The following is a 17,370-nucleotide window of genomic DNA, read 5'->3' as shown; positions in this document are numbered from 1 at the left end:
AACAAGTTTGAGCAAACTAAAAGGACGATTTGCTCACTCAATAGTTACATGCAACCCCACATATTATTGCTGTAAAGAATCTGACTCTACTCTAAATTATTGATTTTAAATATTCTGAAAGGTTCTGCAAGCTCAGCTAAATTATATAGGAGGCAATAAAAGAACACGGCTTCCAAATGTATTCAAACAATTGTCCATTTCATTTTGTTGAATTAATTCTAAGCATTAAGTTATCATTTATATGACACTTTTCAAAACCCAGCTCTAACATTCATAAATGTGCTTAATAATCCAGTTTGAGCCCAGATGCTGAGCGCAGACAACGTCATCCGATACTGTTATAAATCTCAGGATCCATCGCACAGGCAGCACCATTCACCAGCCACCTAATGTAGATGTCACATGGTTGAGTGTTTGGGTGCAGGAACGTCACCAGGGTTATCTCCAGGAGACCTCGCAGCACACGCAGTATGTTCTGTTGAATTAGGCTCTCATTTCAATCACATCACTCAACACTGGTCCCAGGTCGTCCACCAGCTTTTACCAGTTTGGATCATTTTTTTTAGGAAAAGTCAGAGAAACAGCAATTTAAAAGATGAGGGTAAAACAATACTATTGCCAATATACACTATATCAGCTCGTATGCTCTTTTAAAGTATTAAGATGGCTTTCGTCTGCTACTTGAAGAGGTTTGGTTGGAAATCCAGTGGAAGTGAATATTGGTAATACAAACTTGAGACCAAAATCTTACTAGAATTTCGGAGCGACTCCTTTTTTAAATCCTTAATAAAATGTGCAATTTGGAGCCATGCCTGTAGTTTGCAAGGATCCAAGAGATTCATCTTAACCAGGATGTTCACCACTTTTCAGAGAGCTCCATATATAGATACAAAGTATTCCATCATTTAATGAGAATGAACTTTTAATAATTTGAAGAAGCGTGTGTGCTGTATGATTGTTCTCTTTCTGGTTTATAACCTTACACTTAAGATAAGCAGCAGCTGTTAGAGGAGGAGGCAGCAGATAACTGAAGTCAGTATAAACTGTCTTTTTGTTTGACTTGCTGAGGTTTTGTACCGCAAACATGAAGTAACACATTTCATCCCTACAGGCACATTCATAACCCTAACCCTAACCCATCTTCTTAACATATGGTTATGCAGGTAAGAGTGTTTAAACAATTTTCTTTTTCTGATAATTGTGCAAAGTAAAATATTTCTAAAGACGTTTCATATTTTGTTTAGAAAACATTTATGACTCTTTTGTTATTTAGCCTCCCTCACCTTTTTTGCACCTGCCGCAACAAAGCATCCTCCGTCCTGCTAATCTTCCCAAGGTGATCTTACTCAAAAGCGCCGCACAAAGGCATAATAATAAAAGGTTTAGTATAATATAGATCAAATCTCTTTTAGTGTGGGTCACTGACCCAAACTGTATCGGCTCTTTCCAACCTTAATAGTCTGCTCCTCTGGGAGCATAGTGTTTGGATTGGTTGGAAAATATATTGGCAATAAAGAGACAAAAGGATGTCATAAACGTTGATTAAAGCTCCGGTTAAAAGACAGAGGCGGAGGAGCTCTGAGTTATGAGGGTTTTTCAGACTGCGTTATTGTTTCAGTGACAGAGCTCTTAGTGCGTCTAGTGGAGTGGTCGCTGGCGAGTGGTAAACATTTCTTAATGTGTGAGGAGTCATTAATCCCTGGAGCTGGGGATGGCTGTGTCTGTGGCCCAAGAAATCACAGCCAGTTGGCACCAGCAGGTCACACAGAGCTCCAACATAAATGCTTTGTACGGCAAAGCGCTTTAAATCTCTTCAAATGTGCTGTGGCTGTAGCTAATAGCATTTCATTTCAGACAAGGCAGAGTGGAACAACTACGTATTCGGCATGTCCCTTTCATTCAAGTGAAACTGTCTCTACCAGGTTAAGGCCAAATGTTTGAAATACGATTTTTGTAGAAATACATATGAATGATTATCCGAGATGAACTGCTCAGTTTCTGACAGTGGAGTCTGATTTGAATGCATAGGTTTGATGATTTAAAAAGCTGTCACCAAGGCCTAGAGCGAAGCAGAAAACTGCAGAACTCCTGAGAGTGTCCTGAAAGCTCAAGGACTCAAGTGTAGTCTGAACAATTGTTTCTGTGTCTAAATCCAACTATAAGGCCTTTTTCTACAAGATCGTTTATACCACACAACAAATCCGAGGCCTGGTATTCATTCGTCTTAAAAACACTATACACAGAGGTTGTTTGGGGAATGGGGGTTATCAGGGGCCCAGCAGCTTTTTTCGCAATGACTGTCAGTACATGATAGACAACCGTCCACCACCTGTGGACAGGAGCATTTCCAGGGACTTTGGAGGCCCCAGGTAAAAGGACCTAGGGGGACCCTACATCAAACCAAACCTAACCATGGTGTCACTGCGGTTTCCTGTACATATCCTATAATTGGTATTTAAGGTGGTTCTCATAAAATTGTAATTGCTGTTGACTAACGTAATCAGTCGTTCTTTGGGGCCCCATTTCAGCTCAGGGGTCCCAGGAAACTGCCGGCCTCCCTGAATCTGTTGCAACACCCCTTCCTGTGACCACAGGTTCATTGTCATCATGGCTTCATTTGATATAAAACTCGCTTCTGAGATGAAAAAATGTAAGTGCATCTGGAAGGATTAGTTATCTTCTTCCAGCAAATATTGCACTTTTAACTCTGCTTCTAATTAAGCTAATAACATTTTTTGTTGATTTGCAAGATTACACAAAAAACATTAAATGGAATTTCCACTAAACTTGGTCTAAGGATGTGGTCTGGGTCAGGGAAGAACCCATTACATTTTGGTGCAGGTCCAGATCAGCGTGTTGATTCAGTATTTTTTTTTCTCTCACTCTGTCTTTAGCTTTGTGAGACAGAGTTTCTCAATGTTAAAGTGTTTCCATGGGGATTTTCATTATGTCACCAGAAATAATGCGATCTTGATTAATTTTTTTCCCCCCCATTTTGGGGAACTGCAATTTGGTGCATATCGATATAAGTGGGCCTTGGCGGGAAAGTGCCATTCAAGTTAGTGACATGCATTCTATTCCTAATGTGAAAAGAACCTAAAACAATGTTAAAGGTATGTTTTTTGTTTGGTTCAGAGTGAATGCTTGATTTATTGTAATAAATAAATAAATAAAATAAGAACAGTGTAACTTTATTATTAAAAGCAGCAAGACTACAATATACTATGCTTCTTGAAGTTGGTGTATGAAGTCCTGTCGTGCTCAGAGATGAGGTGAGTTGTTGAATCGTGTCTCTTGTCACTATATGGGACAACTCAGAATGGCCATGCAGCCAAAGCATGCAGGAGGCCACAGGCTGTCACTGCTCTTATTTACATGTCTAATTGGTCAGTGTTGGAGATGGATGTTTGCACCACTCCCTCTCCGGGTCCTGGAGCAGCATGTGTCCGCCCAATCCATGCCTCTCTCCGGGTATAAGTGTGTGTGTGTGTGCATGTGCAAACTCCGCCCCTGCTCGCGCCGCCTCCACAGCGGACCGCAATGATTTAGAAGTTCAGGAATCCCACGTGACGTCACCCCGGGGTGACGTTATGCTTCTCTAAATAGATCGTATTGTAATCTTTTCTCAGTCCAACGTGGTTTCTCCTCCGAGGCTGCTTCATATTTTCTACACTTGTTTGGTGAGTTGAAACCATCGCCGGCAGCCGATCATGCAGAGGACCATGCATGCGCCTCTGCAGGTTTGTTGTGTTTTGTTTAAAGAAGCGCTCCTTCTTACTTCTTAGTTCTTTGCCTCCTCCTTTTCTTTTTTTTTTCTTCTTCTCGTGCAACAGCTTGTTTAGTTGTTGGCTCCAGCGAGTCCTCTTCAAAGATGTAGTGTTTTTGTTTTCCCTCACTTGTTTGTGGCTGCAGCTACATGAGGTTTAAGTGCGGTGGTAGTTTTGTGGGGGCGCAGTGTCATCTCAGTCCGGTGTCCAAGCGTCGGCCTGCGGTCTGCTCTGTTGACTGTCGGTGAAGTTGAACGCGGAGTCAAGTGCTCGGTCTGTCTGCAGGAATCCCTCTCAAACCGCACACTGGGACGCTTGCACACGCAGGACGGGGCTTTCGTGCACATCGCACCAGGCTGTGTCGTGCACGTCTCCTGTTGAGGCTCCAAGAGCTGGACCCCTGCAGCCCTGTCGCGTCTGTCCCATCTCGGGATACGCAGAGCCGGCGTTTGTCCCGGACGCTGTGCGCGCTGCGGTGCGGACAAAATGATAAAACTCCGTTGGTTTGTTTTTTCTCCAATTCCCCGCAGAAGCAAACAAATGGTTGATGCTCCTGTTGCGATGAAATTTATGTTTCCCCTCTTTCCCCTCGAACAGCACCGGGACTAACATTACGTCATTCTGCAGGCCAGTCGATATTTGATTAAGCACCGAGATGTGGAGGGTTATACTTTGTGCTGACGAGGCTCCGCGGCTCGGAAACAAGAAAGATGTTTTAATCATATGATTACTCCCCGCTGTCATTGTGTTTAATGTGACGAGCCTATCAATAACCACTTGTTTCCCCCAGTTTTATTGTCACCCTTTCAAACGGCTGTCGTTAATAACATCTGATAAGGCATTTAACTTTGATGGTGATATTAGTAATGGTCATAATTAAACACAGACTATGGACCATTCATTTTGTAAATACTTTTAAAAACAGGACCTTTTAATATACTGCAGTAGATTATAGTCGGATTTTCAATTAAAATATGGGTTTAATTCTACTTTTTCACATTTTTGTTGCAAGAAGCTTTACAATACCAACATCTGCTTAAGACTGAGAAGAGTTAACAACTTTAAATAAGCTCAGAGCTAATTAAACTAAAAGAATAATAAAAGATTCTATATTAATATTCTACCAAAGCATTATTATTCATATCTCGTTGCCCGACGTCAGAACAAGGAATAAGAATAGCAACGTCTGTAAAGTCATTGACTCCACATTAATCTCAGTGGATGACTTGTTGTTTACTAACCTTGCTGCAGCAGTAATTCTTCCCATATTTTTCTCAATGTTAAGTCTGATTGCAGTCTCATGCAGCGCCTCGTCGCAGCAATGAAATGTGACCTACGACGAGTTTATTTGTTGATGCTTGTTGCATGTGCTCAAGGTGAAACATTCCTCTGGTAACAATTGTGCTAATGTAGTCGGGGGGGATCAGATGACGTGAGTCGTTGCAGCCATCGCACAGTCCAATCAACGTTTTGGCAGCAGGAGACACTTTTCACCTGCTCTTGTTATGAGCTTACATCTTGTGAGGGAGAGGAGTAATTAGTTATTGAGGTTTACATCACAACAGGGGTTTTGTCACGCACTCAGTTCAAGAGCAGAAGTTCAGGGCAAACATTGTCAAAGCGGGGCCATGCTCCCCCGCCTCAGGGATCAACGTGATCCTACCTTGAACTTATGCTGTCAAAGGCCCGGGCTATGGGGGGGGGGATGAAATTTGAAGTGCCGCGCATGTTTGTGCTTGCTTTAACCCAATATGCCATCGCACCCCAATCCGTCCTTTCCCTCACCATATTGTTTAAATTCGAATATGCCTTCCTACCTGGAGAATTCCAGCCCGGCTCCTCTTGAAATCGAACGCCGGACCCTAATCCTTTCCCCTCGCTCACATCAGGATATGGTTAATATAAACTGTAACCAAATTTCCTCTGCTAAACTAAAACATCTATATCAAATGAGAGCCAAGCGCCCCTTCCAAGCAAAGGACTTTGAGCATTGATAATTTGAAGTGAGAGAGCGATTGGATAATTCACAGGAGGCATTCACAGAATTAATGGTGAGAAGTTTTATGTGTCATGTGGTTTGAATTTCCTGCTAAATGTGATGAAACGATCACGTCCCAGTTTAGAAACAGGGAGAGGAAGAAGGTGAAAGCTGGATTTCTGCATCTGTTTTGAAAGTCATGGATACTCTCTTTCTCAAATTATGAATCAGGGCCTTCATTAGGGCTCCAAAGTGAAAGCCCCGAATGAAAAGGATTAGATGTTTCTGATTAAAATGAGGTGATTTATTGTTGCACATGTCTTCGGGAAGAAAGACTGAAAACAAATGTGGCAGAAAGTATTGTAGAAACAGCTGGAAGTTCAATGAAACTTCATTTGAGATAAAAGTGGGGCCTAGAATGTTGATGGAAGTCGAAAATAATCGGCAGCTTGTCTTTACACAGGCTCTAATACTCGCCATCATCCTGGAGTTTATAGTTTTGGGTTGAAGGTTAGGATCGGCAGTGTTAGTCGTGTTTGTTGTGTCAAAGGGAACCAGGTGAGTTTCCAGGGGGCCCAGCAGAAGAGAGCGAGGGAACTGGTGACAGAAAGAGAGAGCAGGGCTCATTGCTCTCTGACAGAGGGACCCTGTCCAGACCCTGTTCTGCAGGCCCGGTCATGAAGTACAGCTTGTTAGGAAAACAGCACTGCTTAGCATAACACAATATTTGAGTGTTTTGACTGTGCTTGAGGAAACAGACACACATGTACATAGTGTATGAAGGTATTCATGCTCAACACGTGACATGCGGCACCCACTTGGATGTCAGATGCGTTGCCGTTCTTGTGAAGTGATAGCGGCGGCAGGTAGAAGGGGTCATAAAGTTTTTTGTTTTCTGTTTGTTATTATAGATCTCACGGCAGCATCTGTGTTGCAAACGCTTGAGATGTTCCACTCATCGCAGGGACCCATGATGAACAAACTGTTAACAGACCCTTTAGAAAGAAAAATATATATTATTTACATTTTACCTCTCAGTATTTTATCCAACTTTACTTTAGTGGTGTCAGAATAGAGGGAGACTGTGTTTTTATCCACCTGACACTATTCAAATCAGGCCTCTCTCCGTTATTGATGCACAAATGAAGTGTCCATATCTGTACTTCAGTCACATGCTCTTCAGGCCTGTGGTGTAGATGGAGTCCTGTAAAGAGTTCAAACATTCATTCCTTGTTTGCATGTCCTGTAAAAAAAGATCTGCATGTTAATTTTGCTGCTTTGCCACGGTCACAGTTGTGGCTCGAAGCTGAGTTGTGCCTAAGTTGTGGGGAACTGTTAAATAAAACATCTGTCAGAAGGTGTTGAACATGCAGCACTGTGCCTGTGGTGACTGCTCCCAGGTTGTTTAGTCAGCGTCGGTCAGTTCTGTCAGTTCACGCTGCTTCACACTGGACGATGATTGACCTTCGAATAAGAGATTCTCTAAGGCCATGGGCTTGAGTCCAAGAAATACTCAAATAATACTTATTTTCTTTTCTCCATCTTGCTTTGCTGAGTATAATTATTTTTTAATAAAAACCCTTTTCTCATTTAATGAAGTAAGCTGAGCACATCTGTATTTAATGTTGTCTTAACACAAACATCTCTGAGGAGAACTACTTAAATTAAATGCAGCGTACAGTTATTAAAATAATAATATAGGTCAGGAAATCACTGCTTAAATACTAAATAAGTTAAGAATCAGACTGGAGGTTCGTTGCCAACTTTTTCTGCTTTGACACTCTTTACAGACATAGTGCAGTCAAGTGCACTGGTGCGTCTACAGATACACTTGTTGCGGTGGAAGGGCCACAAGTTAACTTCTACTAATTTATAAATATATTTTACTTTTGCTGACTAAAAGCTTGTTTTTAACATGATAGATAAAGAATAAAAATGTGAGTAAAGACGTCTCGTTTGCATTAAATTCAATGTACGTTTTTAAATAACATGATGATTTCGAGAAGCTGTTAAAATGCACCTGTTATTTCTGTAGTCTTTTCCATAAACATAGTCAAGCTGTTTTTAATGTATTTATAAAATGAATGCAGGTTGTGTTTTGTTTGTGTTGTGTGTGATTTGTAAGTTAAGGGAGGGACAGGATAATATTTACATCATTTGTAGGCCTTTACATTTTATGTGCCAGTGGTTTGGTGTTATATTTTTTTAAGCAGACTACAGGCAGGGCCGCTATTCTGGAAAAGTTTGTCCTCTTTTACCTTTGACTTAAAGCATCAAACACGCTAACTGAAGCCAATGCCTATTGGACATGATGCATGGCTATAGCTATAGTGTACTTGTATTTACTGTAAAACACTCATTTAGGTAATAGTTGCTGCTAAAAATATATATACAAATATTTTCTGCTTCCTATTTGTAAGATTAAAAACTAACACGTCTTTTTTAAATTAAAATTGAACAAGCAAATGAACAGAGCGTCTTTATATGCCTCATGCAATGCTGCTTTGCCTTCACTTCCCTTTCTTGTTCTCATTATGTGTACACAAACTTAATATAGGTTTTTAAATGTTCACCTAAAAGTTGTACAACCAAAATTTATAAAGACTTTATAGTGTGACCTTTTAGAAACATTAATGAGATTTAAGTACTTTCCATTTAAAGTTAATTTAGTCTTAGAGCATGCATATATCGGTATATTAGTGAAAGAGAAAATGTATATTTGTTCGTATCACTACTTGGCAGATATTGTTGTCATGCAGACAATGTGAGAGCGTGTTTGTGTCTGTGTGTGTGTGTGTGTATATAACCTTTGCCCTGGTTTCATTTTACTTTGTATAGTGACAATACTATATTTATTAGCCAAAAATAGATTCAGGTGCAATGTCAATGTTATGGGTGTGTAAGTAAGTCTATCTTCTTTTTTCTTTTTTTCTCATAGTTTTATGAGAAGTCGGCCAGAGTGATGAACTCGGACCAGGAAAGGCCATTCATGTGCAATGCTCCTGGCTGTTCTCAGGTGAGTGTGTCCAGTGCGTGTGTGTGTGTAACATGAAGAGGAGGCCCGAGGAGCAGGTCACTGCCTCATGCATACGGGAGGGACATAGGAGCATGGAACTAAGTGAAACTCAAACTGTAAATAACGCTGCAGATGCAAAAATATCTATAGACAAAAATGTTCTGCAAAGTCACCACCGAGACTGATCATCATCATAACAATACAGTCTTTAAATGAAGAATAAAATGGGAACATGTAGGGAATCTTTTGACAGATTTATAAATGCTTTCCCGGTTGTTTTATTTGTCTTCATTCATGTAATTCTTACACTTTTTTTAAACTCTACAGCGATTCCCCACGGAGGACCATTTGATGATACACCGACACAAACATGAGATGACCCTTAAGTTCCCCTCCATAAAGAACGACAACATGTTATCAGGTGAGTTACAGACACATCCGTGCAGACACACACTGCCTCAGCAGGGCTCACGTGGGGAACTTGTAGTTCCTTTGCAGGTGTGTGCCCTGGTGACTCATGGGCAGACACACTCATCTGTCATCAGAAACACTTTATGGCGTGTCTATACCAGTTGTTTACAGTAATGTAAATTATATGACACATGCTACCTCGCAGCGCGGCTCTATTCAGTGTGTACCACTTACGCACAGCAGGATGAAGACAAGCTGACTTATGACGGAAGCATGTCAAGTTAAATTCTTGTCCTGTGTGTGATTTACACCGGAGGTATCATTAGTCTTCAACTAACTGTGGTACGAACGGGAGGCTGTTTACAACTGCTTTATTACAACCCCCGGTGACATGCATCTGGTTAAATTCATAGATTGTGTTCTGCCTATACAAGTGTTCACCCAAGGCCAATCCATAAGTATAGATCTGCGTTCTTGGAAACGTCCCCTGCTGCAATAGACGGCTCTGCTTTGCTGCTTCAGCCAAACCATCAAGATCGCGTCTTCTTTATTATTTACACTCAGCGGACAGATGGATCGGATTTTCTAGGCCAGTCGACCTTGTTGCTCTTTGTTACAGCTTCAGATCATTTTCTCACTGAGACCTTGAAATCAGGATAAAAATAGTTAATGTAACTTACAACATATCCTAACCTGGTCACAGAAAATCACACTTTTTCATTGATGCATAGGATATTTCTTTATTGACAGAACTTGGGTTATGTTATGAGCTTCTAAAAAGGAGGGGGACAAAAGGGTTTGTAGTAAAAATGTATTTTGGAAACACAGGTCCTGATGAAAGTTTGAGTCAATCCCCAGTCTAGCCAGAATGGATAAACAGACCATGAAGTATGCTTTTAGCCTTTGAAACAAGCCTGATCCTAAAATCACCTTCGACTGTCTGAAACCTGATCTGTGAGCACCCCCACAATGTCAAGCTGAATACCGCGGCTTGACTGAGTTCAACAAATGAGACCCCCACTCAGGAGGTGGGATCTGTACTTTATCAGCTAAAAAGGGGGCTGTCAACTTTAGTATCTCTCTCTCCCTAACAGTGCTGAAGTGATGTTTTCTTAGAATCGCAGCAAATATGGAACAACAGCTTGAACTTAAGTATGAATGTGGATCTCTCTTCATTTTATAAAGTGTTTGTTCATGTAATTGGGGTTTGCATGAACAAAACAGACATTTTAGTATGGTGCAGAATCATGGAGGCGAGAAAATAAAAAGCATTACAAATATAAGCATCAGGGAAAATGGAAGAAAGGGTACTTAATTTTATAATCGATTTGGGGATTTAGCAAATTAATACAGGGTTAATCTAAACAGTGAAAAATGTGTACTCAAACTCAAACACATTGCTATATCTGGTGATATTAATCATCCCGTAGGTTACACTTTTTTAATTTTTCTTGCTCCATAAGAAAGTGTAATTGTCGTTTTAGGTGCCACAAAATAACTTGAGTGTACTTTTTTCATCAAGTGCTTTTCTCTAGACTTCTTGAAAGAACAGGAGATTTCCGGTCTCTTTTCCCTAGTAAATGCAAATGACGGTCAGTCAGTCGAAAGGCCGTGTCAAATTTAGTCTTAATGCTGTGGATAGTTTTGTTATGGAGCTAAACACTGGACCTCGGTTTGGTGTATCTGGTGGCGGTTTGGGTGAATGCCCACAGTGTAGCTGCATCCAGGTCCAATGCTGGATTGGTGTAGACTGCTGTCCCAGCTTTTGGAGGAAGCCTGGCCACTCTTCTCAGCTGCTACACCTGCCAGGCAGACAGGTAGAGTGCCAGTGTGCATCAAAGCCCACCAGGGACATCAAGCGGTTTGGTGATCATCAGCTCGGACCGCAAGAGTGGAACACAGTATGCTTTGTCTGAGCAGCAGCCACACTGACAAAGCTGTCAAGCAGCTTATCCTTTTTATGGATTTCTGACTCAAGGCAATGGATTTCATCCCTTAACTTTCAGTTCGTACACGTGCAACCATAATAATTTTTTAGTGCAAAATAAAACTAATCCAACAATAAAAACCAAATCCTAGCGAGTTGCGATTGTGATTCTGTTTTGAACTTTGCCAAGGGCACGGTGAAGGCTGGTGACTGTTTGGTTGTGACATCACAAATTACAATTAATAAGGGTTTTGATGCTTTCACAGAATTTGTGTAGCACAGAGACCTGCTTTACAATCAAAAAGACAAAATCTCACTCTTTACAATATGAGACCTTCAAATTATATACGTACATCTTTTAACCATTTGTATTATATGTATGAATCGTTATAATTTTTTCTATATTTACAGTAATGTTTGTTTGATTATAGTTTTTTTGTCATTGTATATACGGTGTCTGTCAATTGTGGTGAGCCATCGGTTGTTAACTAAATAAAAAATTTGCTTTAAACTCAAATTATAACATTTATAATGTTGGAGCATTTATTATGTTTAACACTGTTCACAGTTTAAACAGTGTCTGTATTCCTCGAGCTGTAATCTGTTGCCGTTCACATTGATGGTGTATTTACATCCTTACAAATTAACAACTATTAGAAGGTTGTTAATTTGGAAGCTAAAATAAAAAAAAAACCTTTTCCTTGACTTCCAGACCAGACGCCGACACCGACGCGTTTCTTGAAGAACTGTGAGGAGGTGGGATTGTTCAGTGAACTGGACTGCTCCATCGAGCAGGAGTTCTGCAAGGCCCAGGAAGAAGAGGACAGCAAACAGGTACACGAGAGTTGCCCTTTAAATGCAAGCTAAAAACAAACCATCTATGTGAAGCCAAAGCAACAGCCACCCACAGGGCTTAGGTCATTCAGGTGTGAACTGTTATCTGGCGCTATCATCACTCAACAACAGCCCACAACTTATGATCTGACACACATGCTTTTAATAGATTCAGAAAACCTTGACCTCATGTAACCACACTGCTTGCAAGTTTAAGGCTGATAACCACAGATTGGTAGACAACTTCTATATGTCTGCACATCCAGCCCTTGTTGTGCTGCAGAGGCTACACTCTTTATCAGTCTTGCTGACGGTGACAGGCACGGGAAGCAGGTGGAGATTTTTCCACCCACCACAGGTAAAGAAAAAGAGATCAGCTTCTCCAACTGTAACTTCAAACAGCTCTTCAGCCATCTCTCAGGGAGTCCTGTTTCCTCCCAGACGCTCAGACAGACCCATTGTAGCAGTAATAAAAGACCCGAGCAGACACTCTCGCATGTGCTCGTAGTCGCAGACCTTCGACATATAACAAAAGACGTGATCATTTATGCACTGGCGATATGACCTGAGGCTTCAGTACCTGAAACTAGGGTGCTTGTCAAATCACCACAAGACAGACTGCTTATCTAATGTCTGGGAAGATGTGCAGTGCACGCTGAAGCTAAGCTGTCGTTTGGGTGGTTTGGCTCTGGAGCTCATCTGTGCTCAGGTCATGCCATGTCTAGCCTCTCCAGCCTGTGTGGTTTATGATGGGAGGCTCTGCTAAGTCAGCAGGAGGCGAGTCAGAGCAAGACTCTGGGAGTGCAAAGCACAATAGACGGAGATAAGGAACGAAAGCACTGAAACCTCAGGAAAACAACAATCAGCCAATGTAAATATAAAACAGCCACATATTCATGTACAGACATTCCAGTGTAGGTAGAAGACTGAGTGATTTATTTGTATCGTATCGTATTCCAAAAAAATTGCAACATTCTCTATCCTCATTTTATGATTATTGGCAGTGGCTAATGCTGTTATATATGAAGATATGTGAGTTGAGTGTGAAGATACATTGTTACTTTGGATTTTAGCGTTGGGCCTTTATGTGTACCAGAGGGTTAACAAAGAAACTGTCCTGCTGGGTAAATAACAACAAGCGGGCCTGGTCTTCATTGTTTCCTCAACTCTGCTCAGAAAAAAAGCTGTAGATGATACTTTTTCATAGTTCCTCATTACCAATTCAAGCTGGGCTCACAGAGCCCGAGGCCAAACGTTATTAATGCTCAGGTTGTGATAAAAATAAAACTTTCTGGCACAGAATTGAGGCTCTTGACAGATTTCTAACCCTATATATATATGCATTCCTTTCTTTCTCTCCTACCCCACTTTCTGCAGAACATCTCACTGCACGGCCAGGGAGGCCAAGGCCAGCACCAGCAGTCCCACTCGCGGATGGGCAACCATGACAACAGCATAGTGATCCAACAGGCCCTGCCCTCCCCTCAGTCCAGCTCCGTCATCACTCAGGCTCCATCGACGAATAGACAGATCGGGTGAGTGGGCTACATAGTTGGAAAATCCAGCTAATCATAAGTAACAGCTACAAAAAAGTAAATGTAATAAGACATGCGGCAGAGAGAGTGGAAAGAATGGAGTTTTTGTCATTTTAATGCAATGTAGGTGATTTGTGTGAGTTTCTTTTTTGCTACCATGGGTTAGAGGCAGTGTAAAGAAGTGCTGACAGACTGAAAATCACCTGAGAGGTGCTGTGATTGGAGTGTAACCTCAAGAGTGGCCCCGCTATAGCTACAGCCTTAGGGTCGGCCTGGTCGCCTTTGTGTCCAGGCTGATTGTCATAGCTCCGTAGTCTCTGAGCTAATGTCAGTATTTTGTTACATTTGCAGCAGTGTGTGTGTGTGTGTGTGTGTGTGCGTGTGTGTGTGTGTGTATGTGTGGGATTGGCGATTCATGTTTTGCTGTTCATTCAGTATTGTTCCACCGAACAGCATGCCAAGAGGGTCCCAGAGGACACGATGAGGTCATTTTGACGGTTTAGCATTTCATGCTCCAAAATATTCCTTTTCACTGTATGGGAATGACGGCCACAACATGAGAGCTCTGTTCCTCATACCTGAGCATACAGGTGTATGATAGAAAATGTATTAAAGGTCGTCTGTGTTGGGTGCTGCTTTGTCATTTAGCGGCAGTGTTTAGTGGTCAAGGAAGAGTTCATTTTAAAAGAGTTCAAAGCTTTTTAAATCATAGTCATGATGAGGTAATGTGCTGATGATCCATATCTGTATTCAGTGTGAGGCACTAATTTGAAAAACTCTCATAAACTTCATGAGCTCTTTGAGGCAAGCGTCTTCCCATCTCTGACCTGTTGTTTAAGGTATAAGTAACATAATCATTACCACATTTATATGCACCTAACATATGAGTAACATAATCATCACCACATGTATAGTTGTTTTTTTTACACACGTCTTTTCCTTATGAGGACACTCCCTTGACCTCATTATCCCTTAACCCCAACCACCTTCAAACCTGTGCCAGGGCTTTGTTACTGTAAACCAGACCTGTGGCAAGCTCGTCAGACATCGAGAAGGCTCAGTGTTCCAGGCCTGTGCTGTGTCCAGGTTGTCCTGTGTAGATTTACAGCTTGAGGACCTGGTGAATATTGGATGTGAGACCCATCACTAAGCTTGACTGACACCCCGTCAGGCTCTTTGTTGAGGACACGGGTGGAATTTCATCCCCTTGGAGGAGCAGCAATCACAGCCAGTAACAGAGACTTCCCCGGCCCAGCTTCACCTGAGTTTACCTGTCATTAAAAACTCCTCACCTTGCTAAAGCACAGACTTCGCACTGTTGTTATGGTCACAAATCCGTCACCGAATGGTTGAGAGACTGGTGGTTTTACTGCCTGCACACGTAAAACACATCACTTGGAAAAAACAGAGCTGGTATTCAGGGTGGTGGTGGTTTTCAGCCACAGTTTATGGCACAGCCGTCCCAGCGGCAGTTTATCTGTTGCACATTATTGGAGCCGGTCCCTGAGCAGCAATAGTACGTGTTGAGATTGCAGGGACGTCACTTGTTTACGAGGACGGAGGTATCCTAACACACCAGTGGGATGAGCAGATTCACATGAGAGAAAACTGATCTGGAAATGTTCACATCAGCAGGAAAATGAGTTGAGGAAACCCCTCCGCTGAGAAGCAATGCTTCCACAGGAAGCCATTAGGCCCAACCAAAGGCTCCGTGCACAGGGTTTCTCCACAGGAACTTCCTACATGCACAACAAGCCGGACACTTCACAGGCTAGCTGTGCTCTGTCCAGACTGAGGAGCCTTAAATGTCCGAACAATGGTGACGATTGTTGTAACTAGCCTTTTGTTTTTTTCAGCCACTTCATCTATAGACTCCAATATGTTTAAAGTCTAATTTCCCCTTTCTTTGTGAAGAAAATCATTTAAAACTAAACTTTATTCCTCAATACATTTACTGTGCAAATGCTTATGTTTTATATGTAATTAAAATCACTTTAGAGAACATTAGGAAACGGTAATCCTTGTCAGGAATGGGGAGTTTTCTGTGTGTGATCAATGCGGGCTCATTAAGCTTTTAATCCTGACACACTTTATGGAGCTCTGTGGTGAATATATCACTGAATGAGACAAAAGTCACCAAACAAAATCAGTCTAATCTCACATCTGCTTCCTCCGTTCTTTCCTCTGCTCTGCCGAACGTGCAGTGTGAGCATCCAATGAATTAGGATAACAAGTCATTTTCATTGCTCCACAATGTTTACTAAAGAGCTTTGAGGCTTGGAATCAATTAGGATTGGCTTTCCTCAAGTCCATTTACTTTAGGGTTGAGCGGGGCCTACAGCTGTGAAACCTGAGGACCTCTCGCTCTCGCTCTCTCTCTCTCTCTCTCTCTCTCTTTCTCTCCCTCTTCCTTTGCTCCAAGTCCCTAAACAAGGTCTTCGGGGAGTCGCTCTGACACAAACCAGTGTTAAAAACCAGGCGTAAGAAAGAGCCAGCAGATCTTAATGTCACGGCTATCATTATCATACAAAGGGAAGCGTCGCACAACTGATTTGAACGTGCTCTGCTTTCCATTTATAAACATCTGGCACAGAGTTAAATGCGTTGGACGTTACAAGTCAGCCATGTGAGACACAGCATTGTGTGGAAACCTCAACCTTTTTTTACTCGTGAGTGTAGACGTGTGGGTGAGATGGGTGTAGGCACGAGGAATTAAAAAATCACATTCTTCTATTCTGGCTCAACAGGGGAATTTGTTTCAATTGTTTCCATTACGTAGCACAGTCGACCTAGCTGCAGCTGGGTTATGTGAGGATTTATTCCGGTACAGATGTGGTAAAACATCTGATCATCAATTTATAATATATCAATACCGCTCTCAATTATGTGCATAAAAACCGGTGCTTTTTAGAGACTGTCTTTAACACTTCATAATAAGTAATTCCCAAGAATGGTTAGAACCGTGTAAAACTAAATGCATTTCTCTAAATCGGGAGTTTTTAAATCTGAGAGTGTGGTCCTCCCCCCAGAGAAACCTTGGAAAAGAGCGGCCCTTCACCACACCTTAGTTTACTTGCTTGGTTTGGCTCAATTTCTCGGTGCGATCCTGATCATGTTATTTCATCCCGTTGACACTCAACAACCGAGTAAGATAACCAAATATTGCTGTTTGATGTATCTTCAGACTTGCACCAAATACAAAAAGAGTTCTGTCCGGGACCACACATTTAGGCTCCTCTTTGTGATCTGCTTTTAATAACTAACTAACTACTTTATTTGTTTCACTTCCATTCCGAAAGGCCAACCTCCCACTTTGAAAAACTCTGCTCTAAATAACTGAGTGTTGATGCGGTTCTGGGTTTTTTTTGTCATCATCTAAACAAGGCAGTATTTCTCTTATATTCCTCCACCTAGATCTGTTTCCAAATATACGTCTTTATCATTTTACTCTTGTGCAAATGCGACATGAACAATTTCTCATTTGGTATTTTAATGCTGTGAGTGCTTTTGTCTCTCACCTTGTTTGTGATGTCTTACCCTGGACACGCATTGTGTGCATCTTTGTTTGTCTGTCCCATCAATGTGCAAAGCTGCAAAGGAAGTCAGAATTTGTGGTTTAGTTTCCCATGCTGCTTTATTCGCACAATCTTTTTCACACCTCGTGCTACCATCCTCGTGTGGTCCTTTTTTTTTTTTAAGGGAAGTTTCACAAATAGATATTGATCTGCATGCAAACCTCTTGCAGTATTTGCAGTAAACTTCCTGTGTTTTGACAAGACGTTTTGGTGATAAGATGATTGATCAAAAAAGGACCACATGTTGGATTTCTGTTTCAAAGAATCAGGTTGACAAAGCTTGATAATGTTTATCTTCGCTCAATATAGATAACAATCATCATATCA

At 41.5% G+C, this 17,370-nt stretch overlaps 1 protein-coding gene across 1 annotated transcript in view; it reads left to right on the top strand.

The window, feature by feature from the left end:
- The first annotated feature begins 3,582 nt into the window (after window positions 1–3,582).
- creb5b (cAMP responsive element binding protein 5b) overlaps window positions 3,583–17,370 on the top strand; it is a 37,296-nt gene continuing 23,508 nt past the window's right edge. The window contains exons 1-5 of the mRNA XM_053432456.1: window positions 3,583–3,740; window positions 8,684–8,761; window positions 9,089–9,182; window positions 11,812–11,933; window positions 13,311–13,468. Coding sequence (XP_053288431.1) covers window positions 3,711–3,740; window positions 8,684–8,761; window positions 9,089–9,182; window positions 11,812–11,933; window positions 13,311–13,468 — 482 coding nt within the window. The 5' untranslated portion in view covers window positions 3,583–3,710. The remainder of the gene's footprint in view (window positions 3,741–8,683; window positions 8,762–9,088; window positions 9,183–11,811; window positions 11,934–13,310; window positions 13,469–17,370) is intronic.

The sequence above is a fragment of the Pleuronectes platessa genome, chromosome 10 (assembly GCF_947347685.1).
Source record: "Pleuronectes platessa chromosome 10, fPlePla1.1, whole genome shotgun sequence".
Lineage (NCBI taxonomy): Eukaryota > Metazoa > Chordata > Actinopteri > Pleuronectiformes > Pleuronectidae > Pleuronectes > Pleuronectes platessa.
This window is presented reverse-complemented; position numbering and strand designations above follow the sequence as displayed.